Source organism: Mastigoproctus giganteus, chromosome 3 (assembly GCF_048544385.1).
Source record: "Mastigoproctus giganteus isolate SK-2022 chromosome 3, ASM4854438v1, whole genome shotgun sequence".
NCBI lineage: Eukaryota > Metazoa > Arthropoda > Arachnida > Uropygi > Thelyphonidae > Mastigoproctus > Mastigoproctus giganteus.
The window spans coordinates 142330813-142347307 of NC_143577.1; the positions used below are offsets into that span (position 1 = coordinate 142330813).

Below are 16495 nucleotides of genomic sequence, written 5' to 3' on the forward strand. Positions count from 1 at the left end.
AATTCTTGCCTGTTGCAAGAAAGAATTGGGGAAGGGTTGGTTGGAAACTTCCTAGAAAGCTGCCTAATTTTCTTCCATATTAATCAGAAGTCGGTGTTTCTATTGATAGTAGATGTAAACCAAGTCCATGAATCTTTCTTGGCTTTCTTTTGAATGAAATGTGCTTTTACCCTTAGCTTCTTGTAGCTAATTAGATTGGGTGTAGTTGGAGATCAACAGAATAAATTAAATGTTTTGTTTTTTCCTTCTTCGCTTTTGTGCACTCTTCGTTCCACCAGTAGTTGAAGTGCTGTCTGGTCGGGGGATTTGATAATGGAATTGAGTATTTAGCTGCAACTAAAATACGGGATGTGATATAATCAGTGACTTTATCTATGGGCTGTAGTTGAATAGTTTTTTTGTCCAGAGTGATTGCTGACTGAAATTTGGTCCAATTGGCTTTAGAGAATTTCCAGTTCCTGCAGGGTTGGTCTAATGGCAGTTGTGTAGTAAGCAGGTTACAAACAATTGGGAAGTGATCATTACCCATGGGATCATTTAGTACGTACCACTCTATAGTTGGGACCAGTACTGGAGAACTAATTGAGAGATCAATTGTTGAGGTGTGTCCATTTGGGAGCTGTATGTAAGTGTGTGTGCACCAGTATTGAGTATGGTGAGGTTTTGGGTTTATAGAAATCTTTCAACGAGTCTACCCCATTTATCTAATTTTGGATTGCCTCATGAGAGGTGATGTCTATTAAAATCCTCTAATAAACAGAAAGGTGGAGGAATCTGTATGATGATCTTCAAGATCTTTGAAGATATAAAAGAAAAGATCTTAAAGATCTTTTAAACAATTAAACTGAGCTTATCTAAATATATTTACTTAATATATATTAGGTTTTTGGTTTTTTTTTTTAGGAGCATTAGCAACTAAGGCCATATTGCTCCGGTGGTCATTCCCTGACCTTTCCGTATCCTCCGTATTTGGTGGTGACGGGCTCGAACCCCGGTCTAATCAAGAAGCGTGTGCTACGCACTGCTGCTCCTTCCCACCTGGCTACGGAGGCGCCTATATATTAGGTAAGTATATTGAGACAAGTGTTATGGCAATATGGAGAGTTATACGAACAGCAACGGTTTCTAATTCAATCTGAAGAGGGATATGTTTAGTTGGGAGCTTTGATTTTACGAAGATTGCCACACCGCCATGGGCAGCATTAGCTGTATTACGATCTCTTCAATAAAGGCAGTAGTTCTTTATCGAAGGAGAAATTTGTAAGGTTAGGTAAGTTTCTTGGAGACAAAAGGCAACAGGAGAAAATTGGTTAATTAGATCTTTTATACCGTCTGTGTTGCAACGAAAGCCTGCAATTCCACTGTAAAATGGTGTACATCATTTAGGTTTTGTTGAGGATGATTCATCTGACTGTTTTTTGTATGCGGAGCATTTTTTCCTGTCTTTTTTTGGGAAGGTGGGGTGTCCAATATCCATTGTGTCATTTGCATGGAGTTCTAGTATGGGTTCCACAAATTCTGAATGGACATTAACTTACATGCTGTCGGTGGGCAATCCAGTTTTCTTGCTCTCTTTAGTGGTTTTCAATTGTTCACTGTCAAGCAAAACCTTTGCATTATCGGTCTGGATGCTAATTGGAGTGTTGGTCGCTTCGCTAGTTTTAGCTTGGGGTGTGTCTTTTCCAGAGTGTGCTAGTGTAGTTTTAACCCAGTTAGCTGGCTATAGATGTGCTGGGTGGTATTGATACATCAGTTTGAGCTGCTGTTGAGTAAGAGCTTCGAGTGTGAGAAGCATAAGAATGGCATGTCACTTTATGTTCTGTTTTATATTTTTGTATTTTCTTCCCTGTTTTCCACATTTTGCATGATTTTGAAAAGGCTGGATGACTTTCTTTACGGTTGGGGCAAACGAGAGTTGAGGCTGTACAATCTGCTTGTGTATGCTCCTTGAAACCACAAATAGGACATATGGCATCACCTCTACATGCCTGCTGGGAGTGTCCATATTTCTGGCATTTAAAACAATGAATGGGATTAGGGATATAAGGCCAGATTCTGCAGTTTAAATAGCCAGCTTTTACCGATGATGGCAATTCTGGGGTGTTAAAAGTTAAGATTATGGATCGAATCGGAACAAGATGATCATTACATGTTTGCCACTGGTTACCTTTTGATTGCTCAATTCTTGCACTAATTCTTCAGACACTGTAATTAGGTCCCATTCTGTGATGACACCTTTGGACGAATTTAACGTATTGGAGGGGTGACAGATACTGGCAGCCCTACAAAAGTTGTTGTTTTGAGCAGCCACTGGTTCGTTTTATTCAGAATAAGGAGTCTGAATCACAGCATTTTGATATTGCAGAAGAGATGCATTGTCAGATTAACATACATTAGTTGTTAATGCATAAATGACTAAATTTAATTTCTTTTACTTTGAAAGCAAAATGGCAAAACATCATTAAATGTTGTTCACTCCGTAACATTAAAATTAATCACATGATAATTGTGATAAAGAGAAATTATTTAAAACATAGAAAGTTATTTACTGCTGTTAATCCAATGGTGGTGGGGGTTCACCTAACAGCTGATCCTCAAAATAATGTTCCTGTATCAATGATTAAAAATCTGAAGTTTTTTTCAACTTTCCTAAATATAGTCAAACTTTTATTGAAATAGTTTTGAAGATTTTTTTTTATGGTTTTCATACAGAAGTCTTGTGTGAGAACTGGCAAGGAGACTTGCCACTTTCTTTGCATCTATTTGCCTCTTTTGCTTGAAAAGTAGGTACCGGATAACTGCCAACACTGCATGTATTTAAAGTTTCAGGTTACTAGTTTTTATTTTCCCATTAGTTACAATGTTTATTATGAGTTAAATTTTATGCTTGCACAAAGTGAAACAGAAGCATCGATTTTTAATGAACTGATTACCAACAAAATACACTGCAATGAAATGCCTCAATGGCACAGGGGTTTTTTTGCTATCCTAATTATCACACATGACTATGTTAGGTGTAGGAACAAGATTCATTTGCTGACTCAAATATTATCTGTTACCTTGATTTATGGTTTTATGGCAAGCATAAGTACTGTTCAAAACATTTACTTGTAGACATCAGCCTTATCTGCACTAATTAAATAAATTATAGCTAACATACAACTTCTGCAACAGCATTATTTATAAATATCTAGTAGATAAATGATGCTTTTGCACACATTTGTACATTAGTTGTCTAATTTGTGCCATAGTGTCATGGCTTACTTCTCTAAATTTATATAAGTATACACTATTGTTTTTAAAAACAAGAAAACGTAGAAAGCACAAATAATTTTATTATTATCAATAGTAACAAAGGCAAACAGATAAAAGGAAGCCAGGCTAATTCAGCATCATCTGGGGGAAGGAACTCACCTGCTTTCACCAATTTATATGTCCAAACCTTCTTAAATTCATATAAGATATTCTACAAGATTATTTGAAAATTCATTCAACAGCTAAAAATTTTGCATAAATACAAATTTTCTTATATTGAGCCTACAACAATCTTTCATTAACTTAAGTGAACTGGCTTCTAAGTTTCTTCAATCAGCGAAAGAAAACTCCATCCCCATTATTTAATTTACTTAAGGCTCATAATAACTGGTAAGAAAATTGTGTTATTTAGTTTTCACTTGGATTAATAATAGAAAATGAAAACATGAAGAATGGAGGGGACACTTCTCCTGAAAGTAATCCTCGGTTTAAACAACAATAAGATTGTTGTTTAAACCAACAATAAACAACAATAAGGACTTCCTAATTCATTTCACAAATATACGTGGTCTCAATTCTATTCTCAATGATGTCCATTTCCACTTGCAGTCTGCCAAACCCCATGTACTTTTTCCTGACAGAATCTCAGTTATCGGTTGATTCAACTACTGCTCATCTCAGATGCCCAAATTATTCACTGTATGATTCCTTTCGCCTCAAAGGTGGTACTTGTGCATATGTCCGTTCTGATATTCCCTGTCAGAGACTTGGCAATTTGGAATCTCCTCTCTGATCTTCTCTGGCTTAAAATCTCTCTACGTCATTGTGTCAAATTCATCTGTTGTCTCTACCGTTCTCCCAACTCCACTAATCACTTGGAGCTCTTTGACTTCCTCTCTTTGCAACTTGACTTTCTCCAGTCTAACTTTCCTAACAGTGAGTTTTCCTTGGTGATTTTAATGTTCCCAACTCCAGCTGGCTTCCATTTTCTAGTCACACCGACCCTTGCAAATGCTGAGGCTTTTGCAATTACTAATGACCTAGCACAGATTGTTCATTTACCTACAAGAATACCGGACAATCCTAATCATACAGCCAATATGCTTGATCTTTTTCTCACAAACAACCCTTCTAAGTAAACGGTTGAAGTGAGAGGTCCTCTAGGCACTTCAGATCACAACTTGGTGATTGTCTCTTCTCCAATGGAACCTTTATCGCATGGCTATTCCCAACCTAGTGTTGTTTGGCATTACAAGAATGCAAAATGGGATGACCTGCGAGACTTCTTTTCCTTGGTCGGATTACTGTTTCAAAACTTCTGATGTCAATCTTTGCTCAGATCGTGTCAGTGAAATTATTCTTGCAGGAATGGAATCCCTTATCCCACACTACTTTAAAATCTCGTCCTTTATCTAAACCTTGGTTTTCCAATAAATGTGCTAAGGCTGTTCAAGAGAAGAATGTTGCATATCGTAATTGGCTTGTTTCTAATTCTTCAGTTTCATTTTCTGCCTACACCAAAGCTTGCAACAATTGTAAAGCAGTTATTAATCAGTCCAAACTAGAGTTTGAACAGGCTAACAGTAGAAAACTTGCTTCTTGCCCTAATGGTAGCCGAGCATTCTGGTCTCTTGCCAAAGCTATTGGCCGCAACTTTTGCCCATCTCTGCTCCCACCTCTGTCCAAACCAGATGGTTCTGTTGTCACTTCAGCCAAGGATAAAGCTGACCTGTTAGCATCCCATTTTCCTTCCAGCTCATGTATTAATGACCTTGGTAAAACACCTCCCACCATTCCCAACACGCTCCATTCAATGCCTCCTGTCAAAAGGATATCAGAAGGATTTCGATGAATCTTGATGCTAAGAAAGCTCCAGGTCCTGATGGTATTTCTCCACTTGTTCTCAAAACCTGTGCTCCTGAACTTACTCCTATTCTTTGACACCTTTTTTTCACTTTCTTATTCCAAAGGTGTTTTTCCTTCTGCTTGGAAATTTGCTCATATCCAGCCAGTTCCTAAAAAGGGTGACAAATCCCTCCCATCCAATTATCGTCCCATTGCAATTACTTCTACTCTTTCTAAAGTAATGGAGAAATAAATTAACTGCCAACTCTTAAACTACCTAGAAACCTTCCGTCTGATCAATGATCACCAGTATGGATTCCGTCAGTGTCAATCCACTGGTGATATTCTGGCTTATGTTACCCATTTATGGACTAATTCAATGGAAAGGTTCGGTGAAACACAAGTAGTTGCTCTTGACATCTCAAAGGCTTTTGATCGTGTTTGGCATAAAGGTCTTCTAAACAAGCTTCCAAATTGGTTATCCAGTTTTCTCTCTGATCGCTCACTGAGGGTGATGGTAGATGGCTCTCTGTCTTCTAACTTCTCCACTAATGCCGGTGTCCCCCAAGGTTCAGTTCTTTCCCCCCCACTCTTTTCCTCTTGTATATCAATGACCTTCTTCCATTGATTGGAAATCCTATCCATAGTTTTGCCGATGATAGCACATTGCATTCAACTTTCCATTTTGAGAAACCTTGTCCTGCTCAATCAGCTTCAACTTCTTGAAAATCTGCTACCAATTCCTTAAATGCCGATCTTCAGGTAATTCTCCAGTGGGGCAAAGACAACTTAGTTGATTTCAACCCTTCTAAAACTCAGTCTTGTCTTATATCTCGCAAAAAAGATTCTTCTGCTCCTATGCTTATCTTTAGTGACACTCCGATTTCTAGGCAAAATGATATATCTCTTTTGGGGATTACCCTGACTTCTAATCTCTCTTGGCACAAGCACATTACAAATATTGCTTCCTCTGCATCTAAAAAACTTGGTTTTCTCTTTCGCTCCCGGCGTTACTTTTCTTCCAAACAGCTGCTCACTCTGTATAAATCGCAAATCCGCCCTGCCATGGAATATTGTTCCCACATCTGGGGTGGTGTCCCCAAAACCTCTCTCAGGCTTCTTGATTCCATTCAGAAGAGGGCAGTTAGGTTAATTAATGATTCCTCTCTAACAGAGTCTCTCCACTCGCTTTCTCATAGACGCACTGTTTCTGCTGCATGCCTCTTCCACAGATACTTCCATGGGCACTGTTCTTCTGAATTGGCTTTATAATTCCTGCTCTCTCTTTCAAAACAGTCCGAACACGTGCCACCACCAGCCAACATCCATTTACTGTCCAACTTCAAACCCACAGAACCAACTTTTCATCTTCCTCATTTATTCATTCAACTGCCGTTTTCTGGAACAACCTTCCTTCATACGTATTTCCTGAAAATTACAATCTACAGAAGTTCAAGTCCAATGCCAACAAATATCTTCTTTCGTCTTCTCAACCTCCAACCCAAGCACGGTACTAAGTACTATAGGTTCTAATACCTCTCGTGTTTGGGGTTCACATAAAAAAAAAAAAAAAAAAGATAAGAAAAAATACTGTTCACTAAAAGTAAATAAATTTTTGTCATTGTCAATTTATTTTATAATGGAAAACACATTTCCACATAGAGTCACTGTTTACAGAGAAACCAATCTGCCATATAAACAGACAACAAGAATGGCTTGGTTACATAATCAGTCTCCTAAGCATAAATATATGCAGTATAATCTCATTAATACAAAGACACATGTTCTGTTGCAAAAAGGTTAGGCTTTTCTTCATAAACAAGTTCTACAGTTTCCCTAAAGATAGCAGTATTTACTTTTATATAAACAAAATGAAAACTGTGCACCTAATTTATCAATATCGGGACGAATTTTGCAAAGGCTAATTATTAAAGGCTCACAAAACGGATCAGCTAACAAAGGGGGGTGGGAACTATATTTCAGTTCTGTTCTGTTCTGTATGGTTAATTCTTGAAAGATATGAGTATAGAAGTGGAGTATATTTTATAATCTGCTGCCAAACAAGATACTTGCTGTTCAAAAAAAGTGTTTGAATGGTGTAAAAATTAAGTAAACAAAGAATCATTATTCTGTTATACTGCATTATAAATGGCTATAAAAAACCCTGCACACTTGTGATTTGGTAAATTTTCAAAAACATTTTAAAGTATATAACTAACTGCCATGCTATTATGGGGCCAATAGAAGTGATTGGTTTAGTAAATTTTTCAGTGTTGGCTATTGGGAATGGGCATAGGAATGGCTTCAGACAAAAAAAAAAAAAAAAAAAAATTCTGTTGAGACACAGACAAGTTTACAAATGTATGGCTGTTGTTTTTATCTCTCAATACCAGTAGTTTTATGAATCCACTGGATAAATGCATTACTTATAACCTCAAGAAAGCATGCCTGATAAGGTACTTGATCTACAACCTGGAAGAATGGAACAATCTGCAGCAAAAGTGAAATGTCTTGGATATTATCTGTAATGTTACTTCTTGGGACAGTCCAATTTTCTTAATAGTGAGATAATTTTCCTTGGTGATTTTAATGTTTACAACTACAGCTGGCTTTCATTTCTACTCACATGGACCCAGCTGGTAGAGATGCTGAAGCTTTTGCAATTACTGATGATGTCGCACAGATTGTTCATTTACCTACCAGAATACCAGATAATCCTAACCATACAGCAAACAATCTTGATTTTATTCTCACTAATCAAACCTTCTAAGTGCACAGTCAAGGTGGTGGTCCTATAGGCAACTCAGATCACAACTTGGTGTTCATTTTTCTCAAATGGAGCATTTTGCTCATGGCCATTCTCATCCTCATGTTGTTTGACATTGTAAGGATGAAAAATAGGATTATCTGTGACATTTATTCTTTTCCTTGGTGAGATTACTGTTTCAAATCTTCTGATGTTAGCGTTTGCCCAGATCATGTCAGTTTATTATCCCTACAAGGATAATTTATTATCCTTGTAGGAATGAAATAACCTTTATTCCACACATCAACTTAAAATCTTGTCTTTTATCCAAGCCTTGGTCTTCTAATAAATGTACTAAGGCTGTTCAAGATAAATGTTGCATATTGCAATTGGTTTGTCCAAATCTCCACCTGTCAAAACTGGATGATACTAATCCACTTCAGCCAAAGATAAAGCTGCCCTGCTAGCATCCTACTTTTCTTCTAACTCAAGTGAATGAGTATGAGTGGAAATACTGTGCCCCCCCCACAGATTGACTGGTGGGCAAATGGCCCCTGCCCATCTAAGCAGACACCATGCTGTCTGCTTAGATAAATTTTTATATAAACCAGCATGGGATAGTGCACCAAAACAGGCACTCCAACATAGGGATCCCTTTCTTTATGATCCTTCAATCCTACCACCTGAGTTGGTTGTTCTCTCAGTCCCCTCCTTTTGCCTGGTGGGTAAACCTACTGCCACCTGTCAAATCCCACCCCTAGGACAGGATGGGCATCCAGTCCTGAGTCCCTCTACTGCCCCATCCTTCAAACAGGTGATTTCACTCTGCCCCCCTCTTTCTTTCTACCACTTTACCCCCCCCCCCCCACACACACACACTTACTATCTCTTCACTACTACCAATTTCACTTGTTTTATTTTACTGGGCTCTCACAGGGTTCGCCCCCCCCACCACACCGTAATTGAATTTTTTGCAATTGGATACCCACTTTTCTCTCTGGCCGCTTACTGTGGGTGATGATAGATAGCTCTCTCTCTCTCTCTCTCTCTCTCTCTCTCTCTCTCTCTCTCTCTAACTTTTCCACTAATGCAGGTGTTCTCTAAGGTTCAGTTCTTTCTACCACTCTTTTCCTGTTATGTATTAATAACCTTCTTCCACTGACCAGAAATCCTATCCATAGTTTTACTGATGATAGCACATTACATTCTACTTCCAGTTTGAGAAACCTTTGCCTTACACAAACAGCTTTAACCTCTCGAAGATTCACCACCAATTCCTTAAATGCTAATCTTCAGGTAATTCTCCAGTGGGAGCAAAGATAACTTAGCTGATTTCAATCCTTCTAAAACTCAGTCCTGTGTTATATCTTGCAAAAAGGATTCTTCTGCTCCTATGCTTATCTTCAATGACACTGATTTCTAGAAAAGATTACATATCTCTACGGAGGTTACTCTGACTTTAATCTCTCTTCGCACAAGAACATCACACATATTGCTTTCTCTGCATCTGAAAAACTGGGTTTTCTCTTTTGCTCTCAGCATTACATTTGTGATTTATCCAAACAGCTGTTCACTCTGAATAAATCAAATCCGCCCTACCCCAAATCTGGGGCAGTGTCCCAAAATCTCACTCAAGTTTCTAGATTCCATTCAAAACAGGGCAGTTAAGATTAATTAAAGACTCCTCTTTAACAAAGTCTATCTACTCTCTGTCTTATAGACATTGTTATTGCTGCGTGTTTTTTTATAGATACTTCTATGGGCACTGTTCTTCTGAATTAGCTTCTGTAATTCTCACTCTCTCTTCCAAACCAATCTGAACACGTGCTGCAACCAGTCAGCATCCTTTTACTGCCCAATTTCAAACTCACAGAACCGGCTTTTCTTCTTCTTCATTTATTCCTTCAACTTTCGTTTTCTGGAACCCCTTGATACTTTCTGAAAATTACAATCTACAGAAATTCAAGTCTAGTGTCAAGTACCATAAATAATTATACTTACACACTATTATACTTACGCTTTAGGCCATTTACTTTGTAATTCAGACCATAAATCTTTAGTAAGCATCCACCCCAAACCAGGAAAAAAGTCAGATCGATAAAGTAACTCTAAAATGAAATAAAATACAGTGATGAATCTGGAAACAAACATTTAAAAACAGCAATATTAACATTTTCTGTTATTTTTTTTAAACAAAAAAAATAAATAAAATACACTAAAGAAAATGGAAACTGGTACAAACCAAAAGAGTGAGCTGATTCTGATCCAAGTTTGTGATAAAATTTAAGAGGGATTATTGGAATAAATAACTATATTTTCTGGCAATTTCCTTGGCCATAAAATATTAAAAACAGATATCACATTGTTAATAAACAAATTCTTGAGCTGAAATTACTGTTTTTTTTTTTTTTTTTTTTCACATCAAAATTATAAACTAGAGTTTTTTAATTAAAATGACTTTGGCAAATGGATAAGCCACTTCTACCCAGATTAGGAGTGTTGTTGGGCCCTATGGAACCCTCAACAAAGTTTGCAATCATTTAATCAAAAATTTGGAAATACTGTATTTAAATCATGATTTTTAAGAGATGGGCAAGGTAAGACATTGTTAAAATCTGATAAACTCTGACATTTTTCTGAAAGTTGTAAGAGGTCAAAATTTATGTGCTAATAGCTATACATGTACATGCCATGAGGAATGTGTACTTGCACCGAGTAAAGTATATTAACTTCTGAAATTAAGCCCTCCGACAGGCATATAGCCACAGAACTAATATTATGAAACTTATAAATGGACAAAGCTATAGTGCTAAATGCATGTTTTCTGCCACTTGCTATTAGTATTCAAATACAGTGAACACTGGTTATCTGGAAGTCAATTATTGGAATAATTTGAAAGGCTGATCTTTCCTTTTTTTTAAAAATTAATTAAATTATATTAATTTATTTATTAATTAGTAATAAAACAATAGTACAGTAAGTGCCATTTATAGTGATGACCTTTGCAAACTGAATTTTGATTCTAATAAGCAAAAGATCAAGTTTATTACCTGTTTATAATAGATTGTACAAACAAAAAGCCCAATAAACCGAAAACTGCAAATTGTTTTTATTGTTTTATGGTTGTGACCTCTAAAATTCTAGGTGACCTGCAGAAATGTGTTATAGAAAAATATCACAGACTACGGGGTTTTCTTGGAAACCATGAGTGAATTTCAGATTTGTTTAGCTCCAGATTTGGTAAGAATAATATCTGTATGATTTATTATTTTTCTCAATTTTTTTACAATAAAAGGGAAAGGGGTAAAAAAAAAAAAAAAAAAGGTAGTTTTAACATTGCAACAAAAAACGGAAATTATTAATAGAATTAGAAAAGGTGAAAATTTAGGAAATCTCTCTCCAAAGAGGGGACTCCAACAATTTATGACATCAAGAAAAATTCCAATGCTATAACAGAATTTGTTTCAATTATGGATAGTGCAGGAAGATCTAGCAGGAAAAAGATGTCAAAGCTTTAGAGAGTGCACTTAATTTGTGGTTTCTTCAGAAGTGAAGTTTAGGTGAACCGGTGTCTGGCCCAATGTTGTGTCAAAAAGCATTGGATATTAATTGAAAATTAAGAGGTAATGAAGATTTTTAAGGCAAACACAGGTTGGCTGAAAAACTTTAAACTGAGCCACGGTATATGTGAACTAGATATTCAAGGCGAGAAACTTTCTGCAGACGAATAGGCAGAGGTGTCCTTTAAAAGTAAGTTTGCTTCAGTTGTAGCAAATTAAGTGAAAGAAAAGTTTATAATGTTGATGAGACAGGCTTATTATAGAAAGAATTACCGATAAAAACCATAAAGAGAAATGCGTGCACCAGGTTTTAAGATGAGAAGAGCGAGTTACAATTGCTATGTGTGCAAATGGCCAGTGGGATGCACAGATTGTTGGTGCTTGTTATCGTTAAGTCGAAAAAACAGAGCATTTAAAAATCTTTCTAATTTTCCTGTTTTGTATAAAAATCATAAAAATGCCTGGATGGATGTTTCTGTTTTCTGAGATTGGTTTATATATATTTTTTTATTTAATTGTAAGGTAATATTAAATTCATTTAATCTTACCTTACATTCGATTATCCAGAAAATTTGGCTATCCGGAAGAGGTCTGACAGATTATTTTAGATAACTGATGCTCTATTGTATATAGAAAGAATTAATGTGAAAATTACATTGAAAAACTTCAGTCTGATTTAAAGAAATCAAACGAGCAAACTTGGTGATGAATTTTAGTGACTGCATACTGGGCAATCCTGTTTTGCAATTTTAGATTTTTTTTTTTCAGAGATACTAGCTGGGAGTAAACGTCGGTGAACCTAAAGCAGCAAAATATTTCAAGAAACTGAAAAATGATAGAAGAAATGATACCTAGGGATATGGAAGACAACAACAGAATATATTCTGAAGAAATGGAGGAGATGGTAATATGATTCCCTGCATATTAAGAGCCAAGCTCTAAAAGTACAGATGGGATTTCCAAATACATGACTAATCATCATAAAACATAACAGGTAACAGAAGGGAGTACAGACAGAATCCATAAATATCTAGTCAATAAAATGACAAGTGCAAGTTCACCAAACCAAAACAAAAAACAATATCAGGTTTTTATAACAGAGAGCAACTGACAAGGCCATAACAGATTTCATAATAGAAAATGAGCAAATCTGTTATGCTTATGTTATAAAATGGCAAATCATTAAAGTCAAAGCAGGAGAGCTTACCAATAGCATCACAGATCTGCAAACTACAAGAAACTAGATCAATGAATATGTTAACAAGAAGCAGAGATAGAAAAGTCAAATGAAATCTGGATAATTCTACAGGACAGAAGATATCCACTATCCTCCCTCCTCAATGAAATTCAGGCTATCATACTAAATGATACAGAGGAGAGCTGTGCACTAAAACAGTGTCACAAATATTCAACAGTAAAACATCAAGAACTTAAAGGTGAAAAATATAGGGCAGCTGCATAGTAAAGGAGCCCTTACAGAAACAGACATGGACAGAATCACAGCGCGCACAGAATTGGGGATCACAGTAAGCAAATGATAAAATAATAACTTTATTATAACAAAGAAAATATATGATATAGAGGGCATCTCAAGAATATTGGTACAAACGTTTAGGGGAGGTAGGTAACATCTAAAGGAATGTGAATTGCATAGGAACCTATAACCGGAAACGTCACAGGAAAGTAGTAGCAGCAGAGGCACAAGAAGCAGAAATGACACAATATTAACAATGGAGTATGAGATGGATGCATTTCATGATGTTACAACAGATGCTTGAAGGTTCCACCATGAGACGCGATGCATGCGTGACACCGACACAGCATGGATTGGTGGACACGGTCGAACTCCCTGGAGTTTTTTTGACAGTAGCAGCAGCGCAGACGAGTCTTGCCACGAGATTCATTTCAGTCTCCACAGGCGATTCATACACAATAGATTTGAGGACTCCCCACAGAAAGAAATCAAGGCTCGATAAATCAGATGAGCGTGGGGGCCAGGCAACGGGTCCATCATGGCCAATTCATCGACGCCCAAAACGCCTGTTCAAATGGTCCTAAACACACCTTCCATAATGGGCAGGCGCCCCGTCATGTTGAAACCAAATGTTGCGTCTCACATTTGCTGGAACATCGTTAAGTAACCCTGGTAGAACTTGTTCAAGAAAGATCCGATATTTAGTGGAGTTTATGCGGGACGGTAACAGATATGGGCCGACTAAGCAGTCACCGACCATACCTGCCCACACATTTATTGCGAAGTGATGTTGTGCCGCATGGGGGTGCACACCGTGTGGGCCCTCTACTAATCCATACACTAGGTGCATGTCTGCCAGCTCACAGTTCGTATATCGATGCATGCTCTTTGTGCGGCGACTACTGCCTGAATGAGTAAACCAGAAATTTTCCCTCTTGCGACCTGATGAACAGCACCGTGTACCGACTTACGGTGACGTTTCCGGTTATGGGTTCCTATGCAATGATTCACATTCCTTTAGATGTTACCTACCTCCCCTAAATGTTTGTACCAATATTTTTGAGACACCCTGAATAAACTGCATGTTACAATAGCACATCATGGCACTACGGCTGGGACTTAATAATAAAATATGGGAATATACCTGAGCTAAAAATATGCTAAGAAAATTGCATAAATTAATATTAGAAATTAAAATAAAAGAAAAGAAAGATGGAAATTACAACGTAACTGTCAAAACATATAGATCTCGATAGTTACAGCAGGGCATTGAATTTATTAGGCTGGGAAAAACTATCCAGTCAACCTCAGATACGAGGAGCAGTATTATTATGCAGGTTTTTTGACCATGAAAAAGTGATTGGTGTAAGGACTCGCCTATCAAATAAGAATGGAATATAAACCTATGGGCCAAAAGCCACAGAGTATTCTTCATTTGTATATGCAATCTTGGCCAAACTTCTTCTGGTCAACAAGTGAAGGCATGTATTTGCATGGAACAGCTAAGGAGTTGATTAGAGGTGAGACACTATCCTGCAGGCACAGCTATTCCAGAAGGAAGAAGAGATGAAGCCAGCCAGAAGATTAATTGTTAATTGGAGTTGTCTCTCTTCAATAAGCTATAGGAATCTTGGAATATTCACAGTACTGGCCATGGCTGTGGTCTGAAGCTAGGTGGTAACTTGAGTATGGAAAGCACATTTGAGGAGCTAATACTCAAAGGCAAACACTGGTTTGACAATGGAGTTTTGCTAATGTTCATATTTCTGTTCCATATGGCAGTACACAATGGAAAGTACATAATGGTTTCAATGTAGCTGACTTTATATAGTCCTGGCTAGCTATGTACCTGGCTATGATAGATTTTTAAGTTATACACTGCAAGTGCTGTTTACATAGCCACATAAGCTTGGTAGCATATCCGTGTGACAAAGCAAATTTTTGGATTAAACAAGAGCCCTAGGTAACCAATAGTCCTAAGGGTAGGAGAGGCTTTGAACAAGTGGAATGGAGTCTCCTTCCATACCAGGGTTGAATGAGCCTCCTGAATTGACTGCTGGATGATGATTTAGTGAGGAGCTCATGGATTCTGACTTCTGTGGATTGATGCATATGTCAAATTTCTTCAGATATGTAGACATTGATGACAGGGGAGCATGGATTACTTGAAGGTGTGGTGAGAATATGAAGTTCTTAAGTTATCAGCATACATTAAGGTATCCAAGGTGTCCTGGGTAACAATGGATGCAATGAGGACTGTGAAAAGGAGTCTGGATGGTAAAGCATCTTGCAGAATTTCAGCTAATATCACCAAGTACTGGATGTTATTCATGGGTACTATAAATATAAGATTAAGAAGCAGGGATGTCAAGAAAGCCACAGTGTTGCAACCACCCATCTAGTAGAGTTCTAAAGCAGCTTGAATAGACATGGAATGTCGTCGTCGTCATCATCATCAGCCATTTTCAATCCACTGCAGGATGAAGGCCTCTACAGCAACTTTCCAGTTCCTTCTGTTTTGAGCACTGGCCATCCATTTGCTACCCACAAACTCATGAATTTCATCTATCCATCTCCGCCTTTGTCTTCCAGGTTTTCTTCTAGCTCCTCTTGGGTACCATTCTGTTATTTTCTTAGTCCATCTGTCATCATGTCTTCGATCTATGTGTCCTGCCCAAGACCATTTTAGTTCTTTAGTTTTGATAAGAATGCCCTTTACTTGAGTTTGCTGCCTAATCCATGTGTTTCTCTTTTTATCTAACAGTCTGATTCCCAATATAATTCGTTCCATTCTTCGCTGTGTAGTTCTCAGCTTCTCTTCCGTTGTTTTGGTGAGTGCCCAAGTTTCACTTCCATAAGTCATGGTGGGGAGTATACATTGGTTCATTATTTTACGTTTCAGACAAACTGGGATATTGCTCTTCAGTATGTGACTATATTTCCTGAATGCTATCCATCCAAAATTTATTCTTCTCTTGACTTCCAGCCATTTATCATTATTACAGCTAATAACTTGTCCCAGATAAGTATATGACTCCACCTTTTCAATTACTGTTCCTTCAATCATTATTTCCCTTACTGTGGCATACTTGTTTATCATTATTTTTGTTTTAGCCATATTCATCTTTAGTCCAAAATCCTTACTAACTGCATAACTGATTAAGATTTTCCTTTAATTCTTTGGGATTGTGGCTTATGACCACAATGTCATCTGCAAATCGTAAATGGTTTAGGTACTCTCCGTTCACAATGACTCTTTTCTGCGTCCAGTCTAATCTTCTGAAAGCTTCCTCAAGGGCAGCAGTATACAGCTTCGGAGATATTGTGTCTCCTTGTTGAACTCCTTTCTCCATTTTAGATTTCCTACTGTCTTTGTCTAGTCTAATAAAGGAGGTAGCATTCTCATATATTTTCTTCAAAATCATAATATATGGGGTATCAATGCCTTGTCTTTCCACTGCCCGAAACATTGCCTTATGCTGTATGGAGTCAAATGCCAGGCATAATGATGTTTTATATTCATTTGCTTTCTCCATTAGCTGTCATATTACGTGAAGGTGATCCATAGTTGAGAATCCTGTCCTAAAGCCAGCTTGCTCTTTCGGTTGATTCTCA

The 16495-nt window shown here is 37.3% G+C and overlaps 1 protein-coding gene across 1 annotated transcript in view; it reads right to left on the bottom strand.

Moving 5' to 3' along the window:
- The window catches only part of Mgat1 (alpha-1,3-mannosyl-glycoprotein 2-beta-N-acetylglucosaminyltransferase), a 305503-nt gene that overhangs the window by 45625 nt on the left and 243383 nt on the right, over window positions 1-16495 (bottom strand). The window contains exon 8 of the mRNA XM_090370685.1: window positions 9864-9954. Coding sequence (XP_090226811.1) covers window positions 9864-9954 — 91 coding nt within the window. The remainder of the gene's footprint in view (window positions 1-9863; window positions 9955-16495) is intronic.